Source organism: Falco punctatus, assembly GCF_963210335.1.
Source record: "Falco punctatus genome assembly, chromosome: 1".
NCBI classification, from domain to species: domain Eukaryota; kingdom Metazoa; phylum Chordata; class Aves; order Falconiformes; family Falconidae; genus Falco; species Falco punctatus.
The window spans coordinates 61,687,749-61,713,636 of NC_137580.1; the positions used below are offsets into that span (position 1 = coordinate 61,687,749).

Consider the following 25,888-nt stretch of genomic DNA (forward strand, 5'->3'; position numbering starts at 1 on the left):
CTTGGTAACTTACATATATAGCAAACACAGATTAGACTAGACAATTTGAATCACTGTGAGAGACTTCTAAATCTGTAATTCCTTTGGATTTAAGCACAGAATTATGTGTATGGAATTCCGCTAGAAGTTTAACAGGCCTAGACTAGAGAATTGGAATAAACCCAAACTTCAGTTTAGAGAGGTATTTAGACTTGGTGTAACAGGGCAACTGTATGCATCAAGGATCTTCATTGTGCAGAAATTAATACTAATTTAGCTATGAATCATATAAAGCTTTTATCATACAGACATGTATTTTGAAAGCCTCTTGTATTGTTGTAGATCTAGCAGGGGATAATTTATTGCTGCTTCTGATTGCTTTAAAGAAAAAAAAAAGGAAAAAAATGGAGGGATGAATACTGAGGAATTCCAGATGTCTGGACTAATTTTTATATGGGATTGATTTGGGTTTTTTGTTTGGTGTTTGTGTTTTCTTTTGGTTTTTTTTTGTTTGTTTTTAAAGGGTCAGGACACATTCCTATAAAAGCCAGTTAATAAGATGTCTGAAGTAAAATTCCATCAATATTGGTTCTTAAAAAGTTAACGTGAATAATGTATTTTACCCTAGAAACCCTCAAGGAATCAGTAGTTGGAGTGAAATAAATAGCAACTCAAATGTACAGTGTGGAACTAATAACAGAGATGAAAGACATCTTAATACAGACTGTGAAATAAATAACCGATCTGCTGCTAATATAAGGACTCTAAAAATGTCTTCTACTCTAGGTATGTTCTAAAATTTTCTAATAATTTTAACTCTTAGTGCAAATAATTGATAGCTGCACAGAATTTAGGATAGCCTTGTTTGATGAGCAAAACTCATTTAATCATTTATCATTTAATCAAAAGTTTAATCATTAAGCTGATATCTTTCTAGTGTCCAGTAATTACAGTGGACTTCAGAAGTTCAATAATGTGTCATTCGTACTATTCTGTTTTCTCCTCTCCCCACCTCCAGACTGTCATAATAGAGAGGATGACAAAGATGCTGGCCTACCCCAAGGTGAAGATGACGAAGTGGAAGAACATAGAATTAGTGAAGATTCCATGTCTAGTCACAGAAGCAGTCTGGGTGATGCTGCTGGAGATGCTGAGTTTGAGCAGAAGATCAATAGGCTTATAGCTGCAAAACAGAAACTTAGACAGTTACAAAACCTTGCTGCTATGGTGCAGGTATTTTATAAATCTGTGCACAAAAGTGTAGCATTCATTATTTCGTGCCATGTATAACATAATAAGGAAGAACACTCTTCTTTGTGTAATATTTACAATGCTCATTTTTAGGCTGAGAAAAAGAGATGGTGTTTGTTTTTTCTGAGGTCAAGGTGATATTTTAAAGTTCAGATCTGGAATTTTCTTGGGGCATGCTAACCTAATAGAGGAATGGCCTTAATAGCACTGTATTACAAAATATGAACCAAGAGGTCTAATATTTTTTTAAAATATTGATCTGCATTTTTATGCTTATAATATTAATCAGTTTCAGTTTTTTGAATCCTGGGTTTTGCACATCATTCACTTGGTAAGGAAAAATTGCTTTTGATTATGGGTGGGTTTGTTGGTGGTGTTTTTTGGTTTTTGGAATCTTGAGGGTCAGCTATGAATTGGAAGTGTTTTTAATTTAGAATATCTCATGCTAATTTAGTGATTTTTATTAAACTTATTTTCAGGTATCTAATGTCCCTACAGAATACTTACATTTGAGCACCGTGTAATGTAATGTCTACATACTGAATACGTGTAGGTGTATCAGAAATGTAAAGGCTTTATGTGAGAACTCTTAAAGGATGCTTTACAATAGCAACAGCGTAAACATTGTGTTGTTATTTCAAGATTATACTGCTATCAAAAATTTGTCAGCATCTGGATGGATCTTGTTTATCATCACTATAGAGATGTTAACTGTACAGTGGTATAAATCAGCATGAGAGGTGATACAGCAGCCTCAATAGATGGCATGTCTTCAGTCTTTCCTTCATGTTTGCAAGTCTTGTATCTCTATGTAGTTAGTAGGTAGTGTAGGTCTGTGTAGCTGTGTTACAGTTGGTCACTGATGATCTTTTCTGTTCAGCTGGTTCTGTGTTAGGAATGATCATGTAGGAAAACAAAAGAAGCTGTGGCAACAGCTTTTATGTTTTCAGTTTAAGTTGAGAATTGAAAATACAAAAATTATTAAATAAAGAAGAGTGGAATAGAGAACCATGTAGAAGACTGTTTCTCAAATACTTGAACTTTCAAGAGTAGTTTTGTTTTTATTGTAAGCGGTGAATAATAATATTTAACTTCAAGACTACAGTAATTAAGCAGTCTTGTTCACCTCAGTCTCCTATTCCTCTTGTCACCTCCCACTTTGTTTCTTGACATGCCTGTGTGTTTTGCCCACTCAGTCATAAGCATAAAATACAATTCAAGTGGTTTATGGTTCCAGAATGAAACAAGTTATCGTCCATTTATAGTGGAAGTTTCAATAGTGTGAGCTTTGTAACTTTTAAGTTATTTTATTAACTTAATTTGTCTTAAAGTTATGATGCCATGAAGATGATGACTTTTCAGTTTATGATCTGAACTAAAGATAAAGCTATTCAGACTGTTAAGTTTTGAAAAATTCGTTTGACACTAAACTTGTTACATTTTATGTATCAACTTGAAAACAGTCTAACTGCCTTTCTGACATCCTTTCAGGATGATGATCCAGAACCTCAAGCAACAATTGCAAATGCGTCTCTTATTGGTGACTTGTTCTTGGGTGAGATGGAAGAGACAAAGCAACAGCAACCAAACAATGTCCGAGCTAGTACTAACAAATTACAAAAAGATGTAGGACTAAATGAAAAAGCAAGGTATGCCTTTGTCAAAGGATAGTAGAATCATGTTTTAGTCAGCTTCTTGCCAAGTAATATGTGGATAACTTACCTACACAGAGAGAAGTTCTATGAAGCTAAACTGCAGCAGCAGCAAAGGGAGCTTAAGCAGTTACAAGAAGAAAGAAGAAAACTGATTGAAATTCAAGAAAAAATTCAAGTGTTACAGAAAGCTTGTCCTGACCTTCAAGTAGGTAGAATGTATTTCTTTGCTTTCTTAAGCTGTTGGGCAACAAGACATACCTTGTACACTGTTTTTTCACTATACAATTTGGAAAAAACTTGAAATTGGTAATACTTGTGTGCTGTAGGCAGCTGGACTAAGCCTAGAGAGGAGTTCTGGTTCTCATTACACTGTAGTTTTTTGCTCAGTGATTGCTGCATCAAGCTCTAATGTCAGTGTACTTAGTCTTCATAAGCCTTGGTGTAAAGTCTTCAAAGATAACAAACCTTTTTTCTTATTTTTAGCCTGAGATTTGTCTGCCCATCCTGCTAGTCACTGCATCTTCACTCCTTTTAGTAGTCATTTGCAGGGTCTGGTATTCTGAAACAATATTGTGTCTTGTAAGCACGGTCAACACTTTGTTGTATTCAAACAACTGCACACGGCTGTAGTTTCTCGTCTCTTCGAAGATGAACTTTTTTCTATGAAATGAGCATTAAATTATCAATACTGTGCATCTACAGCATTATATAGTACAAAAATAAGTTTTGTTGATTCCTTACTAAGTTCTAAAATAAATATTTAGCCTTGATTTGAAAAGCTCTTTTCACTGAATACTGATTTTCCTATCTCATAAAGCCAGAACTGTGTTGGGTTTTAACAGCAGGTGAGTCTCGGAAAGCTATTCTACTGTTTTGCCAGCTTGCTTTCTCTTTCAGTTGTCAGCTGGCCTGGGTAACTGCCCAGAAAACAGGCAGACTTCACCAGCAACCTCAACTCCAGCTATGAATGAGTGTAACACAGCTGGCAAGCCTTTACTTGAGTTTGATGAATCTGTACCAGTAGGCAATGAGGTAATTAATACTTGATATTGTGTGACTTAGAACCTTTTTCCTTTCAAAACCTTTTTTTAAGTAACTTGGGCACATTTTTAAGTATTTGGCCTGGGTAGCAAAGTAGTACCTTTTTAATGAAGTGTGTATGACTTTATTTCTGGAAAAATGTAAATATTGACCTGAACTGGAGAGAGATCTTTCCCCAAATATAGCAGTTGTTGCCAAATATTAATGTGGAATTTGAATTAATTTTGAATTTATACTGTGAACACATGATAGAGTGTACCACAGGCAAGTCATCCATGAACAAAATGATGGCAATATTTGAAATGTAGTTTCTGCTGCGCATCTTCCTTCCTCTTTTCCCAACAAATTCATGTCTTAAGTAATGATCTGGATATTACTTAGTCTTTCTGAATATTATGCTAGCGTCTGTAGGGGTGCAGGGTAGGGGGTGAAAAGTGTTTCCTGGCTGGACTAGACATCAGAAACAAATGTCTGAAAAATACCTGTTTTAGCAGACTTTGACTTTCTCTGTGAATTGCATCAGCATTCCTGTAAATTTTCCTTTAAAGGTTTAGGTAAGGCTGATTGGGCAATGCCTGTACTGTTGTCATTAAAAGCCAAGTTTTCCTTCTCCAAGAGGAGAATTTTGGAACTTTGGCATCTTCCAAACAAGCATTATAGAACAACTTGTCTCTTCACTAAATAAAAGGTCTGAATTCTTACCACTAAAAACAAACTGTCTCTAAAATGAATTGGCTGATGCAATTGGTAACACTTTACAAACAAGTTGGGATATTAATTACCAAGACATGGATTTTTGTTGGAAAACATCTTGGCTCCAGCACTACCAGCTAGTTCAGGCTTGAGTACATTGTTTCTTGTCTGTCTTAAGCCTGTGTTTTGCAGTCTAGTTCATTTATACAATTATTTTTGTATGTTACGCTGTTTACGTGTTTGTAAAATTATTGTCATTTATTCTTTCACTGTATCATTTTAGATAGGTAAAGGCCTCTTACTACCTGTACCTTTCCTTTTATGTGTTGCTCTTTATAAATCATGGCTTCCTTAAGTCTTGTTCAAACATACACTGCAACTTGAAGTTTCTGCAAGTTGCAGAAAATCTTTTTGTTGTGTCCACTGCTTTGCGATCAAAGAAATATTTGGCACAATTTTCAGTTTTCTCCAGAAGGCAGTATTCTGTCATGCTACTTAAAGAGCTAACCAGTAATGTGTAATTTATGTGATAAAAAGTGTTGAGTGAAGCATGCTATATTTCTTTAAAACTTCTTTCTTATAATATTTAATTACCTCCTTAGACGTTGCAGTATTTCAGGTAAATAGTAAATACGGGATATGTTTTGCAGCTAGCTTTCTGTGGTGTGGCTTCATTTACAATATAATAGCAATGCATGAACAAAAAGGTATCAGTGTAGCATCAAATACTGAAATTTTAACTTGGGACAGTTTAGATTGTATTTATTTTGTATATAGTCTGATGTCTTCCATTTTACTGTAAACAGTTATGGTCCGAGATGAGAAGACATGAGATTTTGAGAGAAGAATTGCGACAGAGAAGGAAGCAACTTGAAGCTTTAATGGCTGAACATGAGAGGAGGAGAGAGCTTGCAGAAACAATATCTGCTGTTGCTGCATCTGTTAAAAGCGAAGGATCAGAAGTTCAGTGTACTCCACAGCAGAGCAGGACTGAAAAGTAAGAACACAAGTCATACTATGTCAGTTAGTGGGTGCTTCTGTTTAGTGAGATGTCAGTCTTAGGGCAGTTCCCTGTTTTCATTGAGCACTGAATGTGATGATATAACAGAGCAGTAAATTAATTTCTTGACTTCTAAAGTGACTGTTAGTTGGCAACTTGCCAGTTTTATGTGTCTTCCCAGCATATTTAGTCTCCCCTTCACCATAAATGGTGAAAAATCACCTAAGGAGAGGAAAATGTGTGAGAAATGCCACATGCTCAGAGTAATTTTTCATCATCTCTATACCATTTATAACAATAGTAAAGTAATAATTTTCCGTAACAATAAGTAATTTTATTTAACTGTCCCTGCATCAGAAGAATACTAGTTAAATTTTACACTGGTGAGATAATGTTTAAATTAATTTTGGTGCAGCTTGATTAATTGAAGACTTGTTTAAATAATTTATCGTAAACTTAAAGTACTCCTCCCTTAACAAACCTCTGCCCCCCACCTCTCCCTGTTCATTAGGACAATGGCTACCTGGGGAGGTTCTACCCAGTGTGCACTAGAAGAAGAGAATGGTGATGAAGATGGCTATCTCTCTGATGGAGCTGGTCAGGCAGAAGAGGAAGAAGAAGCGTCAAGTTTGAATGACAGTTTCTCTATTTATCCCAATAACAACATACCAGAAAATGCATATTATATTAAAGAAAGCAAGGATAGGTTAGTGGCATTACTTGTTCACCTGATGCTTGTCAGAGTGTATTTGGAAAGGGGTGAAAGAAGCTTTGTATTAACTACAAGGCATCCTTCTACAGCAAAGTGAAATGTCTTTCGGCTTGCTAGGGAGCTGTGGGTAGTGGCAGTTCCTTGTCCGAGTCTCTGTAGCTGAAGTTTGTATAACTACTTCAATATTTTTTTTCCTGTTTTCAGTCATATTAAAGGTCTGCCATTGAGCTCTCCAGTTGTGTTGCAGTAGCACCTTACGATTCTGTGGGTTTTTAAAAAACAGCTTAAAAGATATAACCTATATGAAATTTCTACCATGATATTGATCAGTCTTTTCAAAAACAGTAGTTTAGAGAATTAAAATAACTCTGAAATTTTTGCTTTCAAATTGTTTGCTTTTGCAGCTTTGCAAACTATTTCTGGCTAGATTTTTTTTAATTAACATGAATATTTTTAACTCTTGCTTACCTGATTGATTTCCTTAATAATCTTTGTGTGACTAAATTAAAATACCATGTTAAAAGTTATGTATATCTCTTCAACTGATTTCCTCTCTTTTTGATAACAAAATAATTTTAGCAGGTAGTGGCCTTCTAGTCAGGAGCTGGGCCTCTTAGTGTATTATGTTGGTGGCTTCTATTTTTGTCTGAGTACATATTCTATATCAGTAATGGACAATACTAAAAATAAGATCCAGAAATGTCCTCAGCAGTTCTTTATTGACAGTGGTTGTCAGATGGATGGCTGTTATTTTCCATCTTAGGAAAATGTTGGATTGACAAATTGCATGGGTGGTAGCTGGCATGTTCAAATAGCCTGTGTCAAGTGAGTTGTTGATGTACAACTGGAACATAGTTTGAATATTGGAAGTATCATTAAAAGTTTTTTGAAATATCAGCTTTTGTCCTCATTCTTCCTTTTTTCCCCACCCAGGTGGAAGAATTGCCGTCCTCTTTCAGCAGATGGGAATTATCGTCCACTGTCTAAGGCCAGGCAACAGCAAAATATAAGTATGCGACGTCAGGAAAACCTTCGGTGGTTGTCCGAACTTTCGTATGTGGAAGAAAAGGAACAATGGCAAGAGCAGATCAATCAGTTGAAGAAACAGCATGAATTTAGTGTCAGCATTTGTCAAACTTTGATGCAGGATCAGCAGGTAGATAGAATACTTTGTCTTTTTTTTTTTTTCTACAACTTTCCAGCAATAACTTCTGGTTTTGGTAATTCGGTTGTTTTCATGTATTTTCTTTCCACAGACCCTTTCTTGTCTTCTACAGACTTTGCTTACAGGCCCTTATGGTATGATGCCCAGTAATGTTGCATCTTCACAAGTACATCTTATTATGCATCAGTTAAACCAGTGTTACACTCAACTGACTTGGCAGCAGAATAACATCCAAAGGTTTGTTGACTGTATTAGTGTTTGACTGTGGAATTTGAAATGCTTCAGTAAACAGAGAACAGAACAAGGTTATGTTAATAAAAGATTACAGATAATGGTTAAATACAAGACTATGAGACTACTGAATTTCTGAGTTGATTACAAGCTTTTGAAATTATATCAAGCATTTTTGGTTTGGTTTTTTTTTTTTTGACCACTGCTTTAATGCCTTTGAGATAGTTCTTTGAGTAATCGTTAGTGAAGAGAACCAAAAGTTTACATCTCTTCAAAAAATTCTGTTGCGATAGCATTATTTTGCTTTTTTGGTTTAGATTGCTGTCCTTGCTTATGCTTTTATGGCTGTAGTCTTTGCTAGACTACCTGGCAAGATTCTGGATTCTAATGGTTATGGAAAAATGGTGGGAGAGCTTTTTGTCCTTTCTTAGTGTTGTCAGTCAGAATTCATGCTTACTTAGGTTTCATTTGGGTGTACTACTTTTACCTTCTGAACAACGATCTTGTTTAAAAAATAAACGGTCATTTTAATTCATTTTGTGAAAGTTCAGGCTCTTCATCTGTTTTGTATTTGGTAAGGGGAATGTAGTTACTGGCCTCTTACAATATTTTAAAGTAGCTTTTACATCACTTCAACAAATACTTTCTATCTTCTATTGTTTGTATTTAAGTTTCTTTTTCAGCCTCCTTATATTTTTTAGTATCTACTCATTTTTTTGTTGTTCTTGCAAGGATATTTAACTTTAGAAACATGTCCACTAGTGCAGAGCAGTGGGTTTAAAAACTGTTCCTGTTGCTCAGGATTAAAGAAGTTGTTTTTTCTTGAGGTTTTTTTAACTAGCTAAATGGAGCAGTTCTTTACATGCAATACATGGAGCAGGTGAAATAATATGAATATATATAAATTTAAAGCTTTGCCTTAGCAGTCTTTTTTTCCCCAAGTACTTATTTTTCCTTGCTTTCAAGGTTGAAACAAATGTTAAATGATCTTACGCGCCAACAAGAACAGCAACAGTGTCAAGAGAAGCCATCAAGAAAGGAGAGAGGTAGTAGCGCACCACCACCTCCATCTCCTGTTTTCTGTCCGTTCAGCTTTCCTCCACAACCTGTGAACCTGTTTAATGTACCAGGATTTACTAATTTTTCTTCTTTTGCTCCAGGTGAGTATTACTACAGGTGTGAAAAGAATTATGAATTCCAGACATTTCCATTCTCTCATTTAATTGAAATCTTAAGGTGAACTTGTTGAAATTCTGGAACTTATTGAAATGGTCTTAAACTACTTGCATGAGTCTGTATTATCCTAGCAGAAGTTTGTTAACATTTGTTGCTGAACAATTGTACATTTTGACTTCAGTATGAAAAGCAAGACTTTCTCAGTAAGAAGTCTGTTATATTGGAAAATACCTACCCCGTAAAGTTAACACTAAAATGTTCTTCCAACATGTGAACAGCAATGACTGAACCTTTTGAATACCTTCAGCAATCATTTAATAGTGTTCAGAGTGAACGCTTTAATTTTAAGGTGGCACTTGGTAATTATTTCTCTTTTTCTTAGAACTTCCAGCACACATTTTTGTTTTAAATGCCTGTAAATGGAGCATGTTATTAATTTTTGTTGCCATCAGAGGTATAAAGTAACTATTGACTTGGATACAGTGCTCCTAATCTCATTACCAATTCTACTTTTACTGTTCAATTTGAAATGGAAAAAAAGTAGGTATTTTACTGTATCATTAGAAATTGTTAAAGCTGTCTTAATGTATTTCAGCCTTTTTATAGGCATAGACCTAGATTGTAGCTTTCAGAGTCTAAAGTCTGTTTTCTGTTTAAGAATATATTTTAAATTATGTAGAACCTGCACTGAAGAATAGTTGTGTTCGATTTTCCACTATTATAAAGATTCTGAAATAAAGTATTATGAGTTTATGGTTTTGGCCCTGTGAATACAGGTACCATTGGAATGTTCTTGTCAATTTGATGGTAGTTTGAAGTATTTATAAAGTTGTCATGCAGATAGAAGTGCTGTCCTTTTTTTTTTTTTTTTTTTTCTTAAGTGCTGTCATTTTTACTTTCACTTGTAGGAGCTTTTTACTGAGGTTTCTTGAAGCACCTTTCTCTCTCCACTGATGGGATTGTAGTGGCATGTGTAGTATCCAGTAATGTTTCAAATGAGCATTTAAGATAAATTCTGATTATTGCAGTGATTTCAGGATGAAAGTTTTTGCTTCCCCATTGTATTTTTCCTTCATGATTTTATGTTGCCACTCAATATGTTTCAAATCTGACTTCTATCACACAGATAAATGAAGTGTTACCTTCTGACTCTCTTGTTTACTTTGTAGGTATTAATTGTAATCCAGTGTTCCCTTCTAGCTTTGGAGATTTTGCACGTAATGCTTCCCCACACAGCAGTGAGCTGCAGCAGCAACAACATCCTCTAGATCATAATGCTTCTGGCAAAACTGAGAATATGGCATTCCCCAAACCTTTTGAAAGCAGTTCCACTAATGGAGTAGAAAAACAAAGGTATTTTATGTCACAGTGCAACACTCTTTTAATTGTTTTTCCTCCTCCTCTCCTCCCTCTTCTGGAAATTCATAATTCTTTTGGGGAATTTATTGTAATAGAATTACAAGATGAGCTTTACTTCTGCAGTTTCCTGTTGAATATTTTCACTTTTTTTCAGTAAAGTGTTCTGCTTTTCTGCATATTAACTAATGTATCATTTAATGAATATTTTAAGATCAAGTACAGTGTTGAAATGATTTTGTGATACTTTTTGTAAGTGGAGGAAGATTTCATTTCCATGTTTCTTGCAACTGAGCTGTTTGAGTAACTAGAGGATGTAATTTCAGTGAATGCTTATTTTTTATGCTAGAGCAGATTGTAATGTTTAAGAAATGTTTTGCCCTGTAGTACTTTTAGAACACAGCAATAGCTGCATAAGTACATTCAGTTTGAAATCAGTGATAAATGTGAATTTCTTGAGATATCTTATGTTTCCCATTTCAAAGGGTTCTCACTAGACTTTTTTTTTTTTCCTTCAATGATCAGTTGATGAATAAGTAACTAGGGCAGGTAACTTGCGTTATGTATAAAGCTGTTTGCCTGGTAATGCATGCTGTTTTTATCTGAGAGACTAGGTTATGATATGTTGTGGGTTTTGTTTCCTTCTTTCTGACAGGAGGAGTCATAGACAACCTGAAGAGGAAATGGAAAAGAGATCAATTTGGCTAAATAATAGCCAGGAAGTGAAAAAAGACGATGAGTCTCATCTGAAAGCAGGCTTTGCAGTTTCAGTACAAAACATTGCTTCTGGTCATAAAAATCAGTCTGATATGAGCAGGAGAAGAGAGTTCGATGAAGAGTCTTTGGAGAGTTTTAGTAGCATGCCTGATCCAGTAGACCCAACTACTGTGACAAAGACATTTAAATCTAGAAAAGCATCAGCACAAGCAAGCTTGGCATCGAAAGATAAAACACCCAAATCAAAGAATAAGAGGAAGAGTTCTTCTCAGCTAAAAGGCAGAGTTAAAAGTACTGGTAGGTTGTAAAGTAATCTTGGATAGCATGACAAACTCAACTTGGATTATAATCATCACATTCCAGAGAATTTACTCTCTATAAATGGTGCCTATAATAATGAAAAGAATTTATTGAAATATGAATTAATTTTACATAATGTAATCACGTACAGCTTTTTAGTATTTCAGTAAATAAAAAGTGTAACTGATTAGGACATCATGGTTTGAATGGGTAGTGGATGCACATCTACTAAGATTTGGAATAAGTCACCAGGAGAATCTTCCTCGTCATTATGTCTTCGTGTTCAAACCAGATGACTTGTGGAAAGATGTGCTTCGGTACAATACTGAACGAGAAGAGAGGGACAGTACTCATGTGTATAGTACTGTTGCAGTCACTGAAGATTTAGGGCTACTCTATGGCATCAGTGTACGGGGGAAATTTTTGGCTAGGAAACATCATTGGTGTTTTACAGCTTTGAGATTGCCCTTGAACAAATTTCTAAAAGTAATAAAACATTTTGTAAGCTATTCTTCTATTTCTTCCTTTTCATTCCTTCCCGTTAGGTTATGAAAGTGCAAGTGCTTCTAGTGTGTGTGAACCCTGCAAGAGCAATAAAAGCAGACACTCTGAAGAGGTTGTTCATGGAAAGGTGTTCAGCAAAAGGAATCGTGAACAATTGGAAAACATAATTAAATACAGTAGATCTACAGAAATGTCTTCAGGTATTCTTTTCTGAATGTCAGTATTGTGAACCTCTTGAGTAAAGGACCTCCATGCGTAGCTGCTAGTGTATAATTTAAAAGAAATGTATTATGACAAGAAGGCAATACCGTGTATTTAGCATGTGGATTTTAATTTTTAATTTCTAATAATGCTGTAAACGTAAGTGTAAAAAGTTGGGTATTGATTGTTTTGGGATATTTTCTGTAGATTAGGTACTTGATCAAAATAATTTAGAAGCAAACCTGTTACTGTAAAACAAAAAAAGCCACCTAGCCAACCAGAAATCTCACCCATTTGTTAGTGTTTTTATGGAAGGTAACTGCACAATGTGAAACTGTTCAGCATTTAAACTGCATCCTGTACTGTATACATGTTTTTTTTCTATTCATGCTTAAAGGAGCTCTATCAAATATCATTCAGATTCAGTCTTATCACATAAACCATTTTTGCCATCTGCACTGCTTTTCTTGTGTCTAGATTGTAAAAATATTCTCCTCTGTGTCTTTTTAGGTTCTGCCAGTATCTTTGTTTTTGAAAAATGCAGAAATTTTTAGTCATTTTAGCATGATGTACAGCTTTGTCAGTGTAGCTGTGTCCACACTAAGAGCTGTTTATTGGTATACGTAATAAACTGTTACCAGTCAAGTTCTCACAATAAGCAGCTTTGATGTGGTTTGGATGACTAAGCAGTCTTTCCTCCTGCTGTTTTGTATAGACCCTGTCTTTATTTCTGGTGCGCATTTTTGTGTTTATCACTGTCTATCCCCACTTTCCTACAGCGCATGCTAGGAGAATTCTGCAGCAGTCTAACAGAAATGCATGCATTGAAGTGCCAGGTAATGCATTCACTGCTTAGCTTCAACAATGTCCTATTACTTTTTTTTTTTTCCCCTCTTAGCTTTGGTCCTATAACTCACTGTTTAACAGATGTTCAAAGTTAGTACTATTGCAGCACCTTCTCTATAAACAAGGCAAGAGAAGTTACTTGGAATTTCTGTGAAATGCAATGATACAAGTGACTTTGAATTATAATTGTGGAGAACATGTTTATCATGTTCTTGCTTAGTCACAATTACAAATAGAAAATACGCAGGTAGATACTACAACAAAAATATTTTTAGTAGGCATTTTTAGTATGTTTAAAAGCTGCTATTAAATTTTATTAATGGAGGAGGGAAGCGATTTTAGTGGCTTATTAAAGGTTGAAAAAGCTTGCCTTTGTGCTTAAAAATACTGATAAACTATTTGCAGATAATAAAATTGCACAGTAACATCTACTATATTGCTAATAACTTCATTAACTTGAATACTAACAAATACGCATCTGTTAAACTAAGCTAAGTTTTCCAAATTTAACTTTTTTTCCATGCAACACTTGCCAAAATATCTGTGCAAGAATTTAAGTGTTGTAATGCAAGGATAATACTTAATTCTCAAAGAAATGGGAGACTTATTAGGAAACACATTGTCTTCTAATACATATGTAATAGGGCTTAAGGGTAAGAAGTTTGTGAGCCTCAGAAGTGATATTAGACATGTATGAGAACATAGAATTTATGCTTGTGTGGGAGGTGCGGGAAGGAGTGGCTTTCTTGAATTCAGTCTAAGAGCTTTCTTGATGTTGTTGCTTGTTCCAGAAGCGTAGACTACTTGTATTACATAAACTTGAGACCTCTGGCTATCCTGTTTGAATTATCTTAACTCCATTTTCAGTGTTGAATATCTATTTTGAAAGCAACGTTGTGGTGTGTGCAGTATTCTCTTTAATAAAGAATACTTCTAAAGGTATTGTTCAGAATTGTAAAGCAGGTTATTCCTATGAATGCTTTATATTTTACTTTATATATAAAGGATTGCATAAAGTATTATTTCAGAGTGTTTAAATCTTTGCCCTTCAGGGTATGAATAAGCTTTAAGAAAGCAGCTGTATAATGGAATCTACAATGACTGAGGTGTAATTTGTGTACCTGTAACTTCCATACCTAATAGGCAGTTGTCTTTCAACCGGATGCATGTCTCAAAGCCTTAACGAATGCCTTTTTTCTACAGAAACTGGTAGTGATCTTTCTATGTTTGAAGCTTTGCGAGACACAATTTATTCTGAAGTGGCAACTCTTATTTCTCAAAATGAATCTCGTCCCCACTTTCTCATTGAACTTTTCCATGAACTTCAGCTGTTAAATACGGATTACCTGAGGCAAAGGGCTCTATATGCTTTACAGGTGTGCACAACAATTTTTATTTTATATATGAATCAAACTAATCTTAAGTACTTTTTTACAGTATAGATTTATTATCTTTGCCAGGATATAGTGACCAGGCATTTATCTGAGAACAACAAAAAAGAGAAGTGCACAAAATCGCTGAATTCTGCAACATGGATGGCATCAAATTCTGAACTCACTCCCAGTGAAAGCCTTGCCTCTACAGATGAGGTAAGGTTCAGAAGCTAGTTTACTGTCAACTTTTCATGTCTTTTTAATTCACATGCATGCTTGTGTACTGAAATATTCATACTAGTAATGAATTTTTCTAAAATTTATATTTAAAAAGAGCCAAAATCCTCTTATGAGTAAGGTTAGGGCCAGTACTGATCACAAGATTCACAAAAATTTTTTGCTTTTTTATATTTGAGGAATCACTGATGCTTCTGTACAGTTTCCAACCTGTTTTATAGTTGAAGTATTTGAAACAAGCATGGTAGAATCACCTGATGGATTTGTCTTTAGAGTTGCTCCCCGATCAGGCAGTCTGGTGACAAGCCTTGATACCACAGCATGTGGCTGAAAAAAGATCTCAGGCTTGTTGACACATTATGAGAAGATGGTACATTCCTGCTTTATATTCAGATGTTTGGCATTTTTTAGGAAACTTTTGGCAAGAACTTTTCTAGAGAAGCATGTCAAGATTGTGAACAAAATGATGCAGACAATGGGAGTACTATGTCTACGTCTTCAAATTTTGAACCCTTTGCCACTGATGACCTTGGTAAGAATTATGTGGTTTTCAGTGTTGTATTATTCCCTCTCTCCTAAGATGTCTGCAGATGTCTACACTTAATAGGGTACCCTTCCTTCATCTCTAGTGTGTAATCACGTTTTGTAAAGCAGCACTTGGAGAAATTAGCCAATTGTGAAACACTTTGAGTTGTGTATAATTCAACTACAGTTATATGTGGATTTCAAAATGTACGGCTTTGAATTTATTTTTATCATCGTTTACTTGTCTATCGACTGAAAACTTTTTATTTAGATTAAAAGGTGTTTTTATTCTAAATATAGGCAACACAGTGATTCACTTAGATCAAGCTTTGGCTAGGATGAGGGAGTATGAGCGTATGAAAATTGAAGCTGAAAGTACCCTTGACTCTGAGGGCTGCTCTAGTAATTTTCAGGGTGCTTCTGCTGCTAAGTTGGAAGGTATGCACATATATACATATTCTGCTTAGTTTTAGAAAATAATTATTCTAATTATCAAGAATCATTTAATTGGCTGAATTGTTTTCCTCTTAATTTGTATTGAAAATTTAGCAAAGTTTCAAAGGATCTTTACATACTTAAGTAAATATGATTTATTTTTTTAAAAGAAAACATATGGGTTTAAAATTGGTATTTCTTTAATAGTGATGTGGAATTACTTAAAAAATGTGCTTTTTAAATTATTTTTTTTAATGAGGTCCAGGTACCAGTGAATGTGTTCCTGTGCCACAGTCAAGTGAAGTTTCTGCTGTTCCATGTCCTCATATAGATACTCAGCAGCTTGACCGGCAGATTAAAGCTATTATGAAAGAGGTCATTCCTTTTCTGAAAGTAAGAATTCTTTTCAATAAGACATGAATTAGAAGAATAGGAAAAGGACCTGTGTAATTGCAAAGAACAACATTATTTAAAGTTTATAACTTGCATCTTGGCAACGGCTACCAATAAATAGTGTTAAGTTGCAGACCTTGCTGAGGATCAAGTAAGAATTTAATACTCAAAGAGAAAGATTCTGTGACATTTTTAATAGGAGAAAGAAATGGTAAGGTTTCTAGATTGGATAGAGCTGGAGGAACAGAGATTTCTTTCTTTTGAGCTGACCAAATCAAATAGAAATGTTTGAAAATGTGCTTCTGAAATATTTGCTGTCTTTCAGCAAAGAGAACTGACAAAATTTTAATTAAAATTGGTACACAAAATGTAACTTGAGATATTTTTTGAAGAATAGCTCTATGAGTTATTGATTTTTAGCATTATTTGCTCCTGTTTAAAGTTGTTGACAGCTTTTAAACTTCTGTGAATACACAGAAATGTACTTCCTTAAAGAAGGCTAAATAGTCACAGTTCATTCTTTGCAAGGTTAAAGAGCAGAGAAGATTGAGTGGTAAGATGCTTAAGTCATCTTCCTGTTCCCTTTTATAGTATGTGCAGTATATAAGCTTAGATGTGTTAAATGAGGTACTTGGTTGGTATTAGGTTTAAAAACTCTGTTGTTGATATGCCACAGTCTCAGTGCCCCAAGACTCCTGTTTGGTTTGCAATTTTAAGGAAGCTTACAACAGCAGCTATCTTAACATACACTTGAATACACTTGGGTACACAACCACAATATATGAATATTCTTAGTTTGTCCAAACATTAAAAGATGGCATGTACTCATGTGTTGGAAAAGTGAGTTAAAGCTTTGTGCGTCACAACCTATCGGTCATTAATGAAGTATGGTATCTGCTATAACCATGTTGCAGTTTGTTTATTTTGTAAGTTCATGGAGTGTTGTTCCTTCAGTGGACAGGTATTTAGAAATTAATTTCAGTGTTTTGGTTGATGGCTGATTTTTTTTTTTTTAAGTGGTAATTAAGCTCATTCTCTGATACTTGTTTAGGAACACATGGATGAAGTATGCTCTTCTCAATTACTGACATCAGTAAGACGTATGGTCTTGACTCTTACACAACAAAATGATGAAAGTAAAGAATTTGTGAAGTTCTTTCATAAGCAGCTTGGCAGTATACTTCAGGTTAGTAGTTTCTCAGTGTTGTTTTGCAACATTATTGCAACTTGGATAATGGGCAACAGACAAACCAGCTGTCCTGATGCAGTATTTTACAACTTCAGTAGTGTAGCTGCTCTTCTCCTTCAGTTTTGATACAGCAATGAGGTATTATCTTGTTTCCTAAAATCAAAGCTTTACCACACACCCCCCTGAGCACCGAAAGCCTGTTTCAAAAACTGAAGAATTATTTCTTTTCACAGGATTCACTGGCAAAATTTGCTGGTAGAAAATTAAAAGATTGTGGGGAGGATCTTCTTGTGGAGATCTCTGAAGTGTTATTTAATGAATTAGCCTTTTTTAAACTCATGCAAGACCTGGACAGCAACAGTATTTCTGTAAAGCAGAGATGTAAAAGAAAAACAGAAGCTACTGAAGTGATACAGTCTTATGCTGAAGAGGTTTGTTTTACTATATTTGAGTTTCCTAAATACCTGTATTTCTGAAAGTACTTTGATTACCTTAGTTTACACATTGTATATATTGGGTTTTTTACAAATTAATGCTGTGTATTAGTCACAGTATTGCTTCTGTAGAAGCATGAACAGTTTTCCTCCATAAGGGAATTGTCCTATATTGTAGATGAGTGTCTGTTACAGATACCTAATTGTGTAGACTTTGTTGAAGGGAATTCAGAGGAGGTGTGTTTTAATGGCTATATGTGCACATAGAAAGGAATAGTCAAGTGTTGAAATAGTATTAACATCTGGGGCTATTGGGTAGTAGTTGTAGTTTAACCTCAGTAGGCAGTTAAGCACCACGCAGCCACTTGCTCACTTTCCCCCTGCTGGGGTGGAGGAGAGAATTGGAAGGGTAAAAGTGAGAAAACTCATGTGAGCAAAGCAAAACAAGGAATTTGTTCACCGCTTTCCATTGGCAGGGAAATGTTTAGCCATCTCTTGGAAAGCAGGGCTCCATCATGTGTAACGGTTACTTAGGAAGACGGGGGTCATAACTCCGAACGTTCCCCCTTCCTTCTTCCTCCCTCAGACTTTGTTGCTGAGCTTGATGTCATATGGTATGGAGTATCTATCCCTTTGACCAGTTGGGGTCAGCTGTTCCAGCTGTGTCCTCTCCCAAACCTTTTGTGCCCCCCACAACTTGCTTACTGCTGGAGTAGGGTGAGGGGCAAAAAAGGCCTTGGCTCTGTGTAAGCACTGCTCAGCAATGGCTAAAACATCTCTGTTATCAGCACGGTTTTCATCACAAATCCAAAACATAGCCCCATACCAGATGCTATGAGGAAATTTAACTCTATCCCATTTAAATATCTTGACATATGGGGGTCTCAGTTCATTATATTTCCAGTTATGCCTACAGCTTCCCTTGCAGTAGCTTAGTTAGGCACCATCGTTACCTAACTTGAAAAGTCCTGTGAAGTCATCAAATAGTTGGCTTGTTGGTATATGTAGAAAGTATCACTTTCTAGACTTGCAGTGTAAACTATATATATAAAGTTTTCGGAAATATTGGAGACTGTAGTACATATTTTGCTCTAGCAAAGCAAGTTTTGGTTGGTTTTCACACCATTAACATTATTACAAACATTGTATCACCATTTTTAAAGTTAATATTGCAGTTTCTAGGAACAGAGCTTTTTATAGTTAAATGAACTGTTCACAAAATGAAACACTTAAACAAAAAATGTTCATATACTTAAATAAGTCAGGTACCTACCTTAATATTACTTCTTGTATAGTATATTTATGACTTCAGTGTGCTTTCAGCTTTCTTTTAGAAATACAAATGCCAAAGCAAACCCTTTACTCATTCTTAGTTTAAAATGTCAGTAGAAGATATTTCAGGAATCTGTAAAGTCCTTTACGTAGTTTTAAGCATGTCATCAGCTGTATTTCAAGGTAGTTCAACTTAGATATACCGGTAACATGGCTGTGGAGTGTCTTGTGAAGAGGCCAGAGAAACACTTTGAATCCGGAAAGATTTGGACACGACTTCCTACTTTATCTGAAGATGCTTATTGGGCCTTTGTTACATAAAGGATTGGTTTATACACTGCTATGAGAATGTGTGGAGCCAACTTAGATCTGGCATTTCTTCTCTCCTGGAAGACAGAGAAGGTCGATGTTTGACTTGGTGCTGTGGCAGCAGTTCAGATTCGACAGAGCCAAAGATGGGCCAGAACCAGTAGGTGCTGTGCAGACACGGACACACACAAATCTGCCTGTATGGTCTTCTCACTGCTTTCAGCTCTGGAACCCTGATGCAGACACATCTGATCTTGCTCAATTTTGTCGCTGTCTTGATTCCACAAAGCTAACTGGTTTCAGATTCCACACTGAAAAATAGAGTGCTCTGTCTTGACCAGAGCTGGTATACCTAATTCTATATGTTAAGTAAGATTCAACCACAGACCACAGAATTAGCCCATTTAAACATAATTGTTTAAATAAAAAGGGTTAGCACAGTTTTTGTAATGCTGTATAACTCTAAAATTTTAAAAGCATCTGTGTAAACATCTTTTGTAGTATAGAATTCCCTGTGGCTTTCATGAAGCCCTAGTTTTGGTTTAGTTTTCCGAAGTTATTTCAGTTTAAAATTGAAGACAGTTTCTGTTTCTTCTAGGCAAAAAAAGGTCTCCAGGTGGATGTTTGTTCATCTGCTGAAGACGTCGATGAGGACAAAGTATGTTTATGCTTTTCAACTGTGTTTATTCCTCAGATGATTTCACAGATCCCTTAGTCTGTTTTCTGTCATATAAATCCAGTATTAGTAAACAGCCCATTTCCTAGCGTTCGTAAGTTTATTAAATATTATGGGGTTTATCTCCTTTCTGTTATTTTCAGTGATTTAGTTTATCAAAGTAACAGAGTAAATTATAGTTTCCACTTTTTAGTTTGAGTTGATGATCTGGGAAACGACTACAAAAAAAATCTGCCTTCATCGATGTCTTTTTTTATTATATGCATTCAGTAAGCATGACTTGGGTATTAGTTCTTTGGTTGCTTTTGTATTTATTCCTGTTTCTACTGCAGAGCCATTAGCAGTGTAAAGACTATTTGATGCATTTCTTCTAAAACATCTTGTTACCTTTCAAGAAGTGCATTTAGATCAACAAGGACAGTATTAAAGATGCTTTCCTGTTTATTGTTGGTGACCTTTATGTAGAATGAGCTTTGCTTTAGTATTGACAATTTGAAAGTCTAAAAAGAGCAAAGTTTGTTAAATGCTACACAACTGTGATAGAAGAATTTGTGATATTCCCTGAGCAGCTTTAGGATAGGATCTTGTTTTTCTATGTAGTATTCATTTTGTGTATCTTAAAGAAAAAAGACCTGTTCTGAAGGTGTTTATTGTGGAATTTGGTCTGGGGCAGTTGACTGTATTCTCAGCTCAGAGCATTGAGAATGTAGTCATTCATTGAAGAATTAAATAACAAGGATGGACAGCTTAACTGGTTTTAGCAATTAACACTTTCTTTTTTTAATCATATGGAGTAAGTTGCTTTGCTTTTCACCTTAAGGAAAATGCAGATGTTCTGAGCTGGGACACTGGTCCTCAGAGTCAAAGTCCGTGTGTGCTCTGAGTATTAAACGTTAGTGTCCGAAAGTTCTCCTTTCTCTCTTGAAGTTTGTTTTGAAAACAACTAAAATTGTGTTTGGGGAGAGAGTTGTATATGAAGTTTTGTATTTCCTGCTGGAATGTTCAGCTTTTTCCAGCCAAAGAGAAAGATACAGGTAATGTACTAAGTAGAATGTCAAATGCTTTCCTAAATGGGCATAGGCATATGTGTAAGCATGTATGGGCATAGAGTCAGTGCTTTCTTCTGGGGCTTAGAGCTTCTGTCACACTGCTTTGGAAGTAGAAGTGGAAAGCTGTGTGTTACTTGTTATGGTTGTTGTAGTGCAGGAGAGTCCTTTCAAGATTTGGAACTAAACTCAGGGCTTTACTTGGAGTTCATAAAGGCTGAGCAGAATTTTCACACTGAAGGTATTTAGCAAATCAGCAGAGTAACTGGTGAATAGCTATTGCTAGAGAAATGACAAGCTGCAGTTAGGAATATTGCTAATTTTCGCTAGAGATCATTTAGGAGAAGCAGGGAAGTCCCTAGACGGTAATAATGCAGGTGTGTTGATAATGACAAGTCTAATTTAAATTTTTTAACTAGCATGCTGATCATTGTAAAGCGTTTCAGATAATGAAATACTCTGTTACAATGTCCTTATAGCTATGTCTGAACAGTGTGTGATGTCTTATAGTAGGTTCTGATGCTGTGTTTCAGGAGTAGCTTTGCACTATTCATTTCAAGGCCTTAAGGACTACTTTAAACATTAATTTTTAGTCTGAAGATTTTTTTTATTTTTGAGAAACAAAGGTCACTTCTTAATGTAGAAACCATAGCTTAATCTTTAGATAAACAAACATGAAATTGCACAGTATTCCTTGTTTTCCTAGGACAAGGGTGAGACTGAAACTGTTAAACAAGTACCAGACTCAGAAATGTATGATGGTAATGGAGTTCCTGAAAGTATTAGATCTGATGCATCTGATCAAGAGGAAGATGAGGAAAGTGAAAGCGGTCCAGTGGCAATAAGTAAGTGGGCTTTTTATGTACCACATTATTCAATGCTTTCACTGTAATTTTGACTAATTTTACAACAGGATTTGTATGAAGTACTGCTGTGTAACACCCTCTCTCGCAGATGTTTCTAGTCTGGTCTTTACCAGTGAAAGCTTTCCAGTACTGTTTCTACTAGTATTGTGTCAAGAGTTAAATATTGCAATTAGAGGAGCTTTTTCTCTTTATAATCAGTAGATTTGTAAAAACACATGTTAGAATCAGATTAAGTTACACATCCCATCTCAGCTAAACTTAAAGTTTCTTAACCTTTAACCTGAACAACTTGAAAGCTGCTGGAATTTTACAGTTTTTTATTTAAATGATGATTTTTAAAATATTTTCTGCTTAAGCTTGCATTTTTTTTAATAATTTTTTTGTCCTGTTTGTCATCTTACAGCAATTACTCATGGCTTGGGCTTCCATTTATTTACATTATTTACCCCAGCTTGTTTAATAACTTGGGTTTTTCACCCCAACACAGTGGTGTGTGTTTGTAATATAGCTTATGTGGACGATAGGGATCTTCAAAAGTTAAGTCATTACTGTATCTTAATTTCAAAGAATATTTTGAAGTAAGAGTTATAACTGATCATCACAGTAAATTTGCAAAAGCTTTGTCAGTCTCTGTCAGTATGTAAATCCAATATGAAAGTGGTTTTACGCTGATTTGCCTTCAGGTTTATCAAAAGCAGAAACCCAGGCTCTGACTAACTATGGCAGTGGAGAAGATGAGAATGAAGATGAAGAAATAGAATTTGATGAAGGACCTGTTGATGTGCAGACATCACTGCAAGCCAGCAGTGAAACAACAACTGAAAATGAACAGGTATCACCAAAGTTGTAAATGCCGAACAAACCTAAGCAAGTGCATAGCTTTTCAGTACATATTTGTATGTACCTCAGTTTTTCTTGTAGCACTGTTATTCATACTCATGAAAGTAGAAGAATGATACAAAAAATTACATGAAGGCAGTAGCTGGTACATATAAAAATGTAGCATTCCCCTCCTGAATTTATATTGGTGTATTTGATGGAAAAATGGACAGATGGACACAGACAAAACTAATGTTTAAATCTGCTGTCAGAGGAAAAATGTTAAGTTGCAATAAAAAAGATAAACTTTCAAAGAAGCATCATGTTTTCAACGGTTAACTGGTTCTTCCTCTGTTTACTGACATCAGGTTCTAACCAGGCTTTTTGCAGAAGGCATTGACTTGTGTATTCCAGCATGTCTTTGATTTTTTTTCTCTTTATCCTATCAATTTTCTTCCTAGAACAATGATGAAGTGTTATTGTCTGCTATTGTCATTTCACTGTTAGTTTCCTTAAAAACATTTGGATGTGTGTGATCTGGTTCTGGAGACTTGTCAGTTCTTTACATCTTGGCAAATAAGATTAACTTCTGAAACTTTAGAAACTTCGCTTTACTCAACAGCTATTAACATTAGGCAAGGGTGTAACTGGAATGTTTTACTCTAAAGGCTAAAACAATAGATCTTTTCAGTGGAACCGAAGAGTTTACCTGGGAACAGCAATAATGAAAAGAAAATGAAATGTTCAGATCAAACATACCTATCGGTGTTAATAGTTTCTTAAAGTCTTGTTGACTAGTTGATGAATGGAGAGTAGAACTTGCTGTCTTTATGTCCAACTAGTGAAAAGACAAAAACATGGAGCAAGTATACTAGTTGGCAAGGAGGAATAAATTAGCCAATAAGATACAAAGCTGATTAGTGGAATTTGCACTAACTTGTTTTCACCTTCCCCAATAGACTTCAAACCAAGAATTAAGTAAGACAAAAAACACTGAGATTTTGGCATCAGAACAAGAATCTGTTAAAGGTGAGTGCCATATGCAGTAACTGCGAGATTAAAACTTCTATGTAGATTTGCATACTGTGAGAATTATCTCGGACAGTGCCTGTGGTACATGTAATTAAGAGGAAGATGGTCAAATTTGCAAGAGTTTAGTCGGCTGGTTTTTTCCATGGAATCACATCAGTTGACTAGATACATCTGTGTTGATATAGACATGGCAAACCATTTAAAGAGGAAACTTGGAATAATCTTACTTAAGAAGATGTGGTTTTGATGTTTGACAACAGCATGAATTCCAGCCAATTGTTGCAACCTTTGGCACACAACTGTAGCAGAGCTAATTTGTCTGTTACAGTATTTTGATGTTTAGATTTGTCTAGTACTTGCTTTTTCTGTTACTACTACTTCCTAGCAATTCAAATCACTTTAAAATATAAAGATTTATTTTTGTGACTAATTCTGTGTTGTAACTGATTAAGAACTGAGACAGTCAAAAGACAAAAAAGTCAAACTGAGTCAAAAGACAGAAACACTACTGGATGGTATGAATGTTACTTCTAACTGTTGTTACCACTGCCTTTTTCTGTGTTTTTCTGTTGCTGTTACTTGTTTTGGTCTCTTCATAGACTAAAAGCAGTATTTGACTAGATCCTGTGTTGCCACAAGAATATGGCAAAATGTTAAGGAATTTATTGTTCTGTATTAAATCTCATCATACCTATAATTAATGTTTTATAGTAGGTCATAGTTTTAGAAGTGGCTTTTGATTAAAAAAAAAAAAAAGGGCAAAAAGCTGTATCAAGTCAGAAATTTCTATGTCACATACTGTCTGGTGAAATAAATACTTAAGCATATGAGAGTACAAATAACATGTTTTATTTCAATCAGCTTGGTGTTGATCTGAGAGACTATAATTCACTTTCATTGCTCATATTTGTAGCTTTGGATCATAATTTGTAAAAAAAAAAGAATAATAATCTGGGATTTTTCTGCACTCGGAATCTTTTACTGTCTCTGCCTAGTTAAAATGTAGTTTTGTAGTTTCAGGTGAACCAGATGTGGGTACAATTTTGCCTTATTACCTCAATGTCATGGAGAATACATCACCTTTAACAGTCAATGTGCCAGAATCCTTTATAACCGCCGCTATAAAGACGGAAGAATCAAGCTCATCTTTACCAGTAAATGAAACTCAAACACTAGATTCAACATGTGTGGGAAACAAATCTGCTGCAAGTTCTGAAAGCTCCATGGCTGGCAGCCCCGATACAGAGTCACCTGTGTTAATGAATGAATATGTGCGTATATTTCAGTTAAGATACACCCAAGACAAATAGAAGCTTTTTTCTATTTCAGGGTTTTTTTCTGGTTTCCAGTCTTGTTCAGTTTTCATCTGCAGTTTTGATATGGGCATTGGTTTTTGCTTTTCTTTATGATAATATAGTAAAAAATTGTTTTATTTTCACTCGAAAACTAAAGTAGCAGTGTTTCCTTAAATGTCACTGTTTGTATTAACAGGAAGCAGGTTCTGGAAATGTAAGTCAAAAATCTGATGAAGATGACTTTGTGAAGGTGGAATATTTGCCCCTTAAACTTGCAGTATATTCAGAGGTATTTTGCTATTGTTTGTGGGGTGGTTGTTTAGAAGTGCACACCCTAAATGTCTTAATTCTTATTGCTGTCTAGATGATTATTCAGAATTTTGAGTTTTGCTTTTTCTGTTACAAAGGCAGATTTAATGAAGAAAATGGCAACGGAGGCCCAAACCAATAGTTTGTCTGATGAATTACTAGATGGAGGTGGAGCTCAAGATCAAGAATTAGTAGGAGATGCCCAAACTTTGAAAGAACCTGGTAAAGATTGTTTTCTAAATCCTGTGCACCTATTGGGAAAACACTCTGGAATGGCCTAGAATTTAAATACCTTGTTATCGATTGAAGTGAACAGTTACGGTGCTGAAAGAATAGCCCTTTTTGTTGTTACACATTTGGAAATATGTATTGACATGAAGGGGTTTTGCCTTCCATGTCCCTTCTATATACTTCTATTAGATTTTGTGGCTGATAGTCATAAAAAGTTAACATATGTTAGAGGTATGTTAAACATAATGGTTTTGAAACTTATTAAAATGGAGTAGTATTTTTTGTTTCTTGTTACACAAGCTTGGGTTTGATAATGTAAATTCTGATTGCTATTCTCTGATTTAATAATGCCCAGTATAATTTGCTGACAGACTGCTCGGTGTTTCTGTAACAGAAAAGTTCAAGAAACTTTTCAGAGTAGTAAAATACCTCTTCAGGAAAAGAAAAACTTTTACATATGAAGCATACTGTGAGGAAGAAAAAATTCTGTGTGTATAACAGCAATAACTATGCTAGCAGAAGTCTGTGGTGTCACTTTGGTGAATATGGATGCACATGCCTGCTGTGGCAACAGTCTGGCTAAGAATGTAGCACCACATGAAACTGGTAGCTAGCAACTA

At 35.2% G+C, this 25,888-nt stretch overlaps 1 protein-coding gene across 25 annotated transcripts in view; it reads left to right on the forward strand.

Moving 5' to 3' along the window:
* PCM1 (pericentriolar material 1) overlaps positions 1 to 25,888 on the forward strand; it is a 43,630-nt gene that overhangs the window by 16,369 nt on the left and 1,373 nt on the right. For 9 of the 25 annotated variants that reach the window (XM_080387174.1, XM_080387179.1, XM_080387176.1 and 6 more), the window contains 28 exons: positions 608 to 765; positions 998 to 1,212; positions 2,722 to 2,879; positions 2,961 to 3,090; positions 3,783 to 3,917; positions 5,426 to 5,616; positions 6,131 to 6,325; positions 7,265 to 7,487; positions 7,588 to 7,733; positions 8,694 to 8,887; positions 10,073 to 10,256; positions 10,915 to 11,273; positions 11,822 to 11,980; positions 12,761 to 12,817; positions 14,031 to 14,203; positions 14,288 to 14,416; positions 14,849 to 14,969; positions 15,263 to 15,400; positions 15,657 to 15,790; positions 16,842 to 16,976; positions 17,213 to 17,410; positions 19,593 to 19,652; positions 21,423 to 21,561; positions 22,266 to 22,414; positions 23,361 to 23,430; positions 24,448 to 24,704; positions 24,925 to 25,017; positions 25,136 to 25,259. In XM_080387174.1, the coding sequence (XP_080243300.1) occupies positions 608 to 765; positions 998 to 1,212; positions 2,722 to 2,879; positions 2,961 to 3,090; positions 3,783 to 3,917; positions 5,426 to 5,616; positions 6,131 to 6,325; positions 7,265 to 7,487; positions 7,588 to 7,733; positions 8,694 to 8,887; positions 10,073 to 10,256; positions 10,915 to 11,273; positions 11,822 to 11,980; positions 12,761 to 12,817; positions 14,031 to 14,203; positions 14,288 to 14,416; positions 14,849 to 14,969; positions 15,263 to 15,400; positions 15,657 to 15,790; positions 16,842 to 16,976; positions 17,213 to 17,410; positions 19,593 to 19,652; positions 21,423 to 21,561; positions 22,266 to 22,414; positions 23,361 to 23,430; positions 24,448 to 24,704; positions 24,925 to 25,017; positions 25,136 to 25,259 (4,424 nt within the window). Of the gene's footprint in view, positions 1 to 607; positions 766 to 997; positions 1,213 to 2,721; positions 2,880 to 2,960; positions 3,091 to 3,782; positions 3,918 to 5,425; positions 5,617 to 6,130; positions 6,326 to 7,264; positions 7,488 to 7,584; positions 7,734 to 8,693; positions 8,888 to 10,072; positions 10,257 to 10,914; positions 11,274 to 11,821; positions 11,981 to 12,760; positions 12,818 to 14,030; positions 14,204 to 14,287; positions 14,417 to 14,848; positions 14,970 to 15,262; positions 15,401 to 15,656; positions 15,791 to 16,841; positions 16,977 to 17,212; positions 17,412 to 19,592; positions 19,653 to 21,422; positions 21,562 to 22,265; positions 22,415 to 23,360; positions 23,431 to 24,447; positions 24,705 to 24,924; positions 25,018 to 25,135; positions 25,260 to 25,888 lie in introns of those variants that run through there. The other 16 variants (XM_080387195.1, XM_080387189.1, XM_080387190.1 and 13 more) reach the window with 11 other exon arrangements.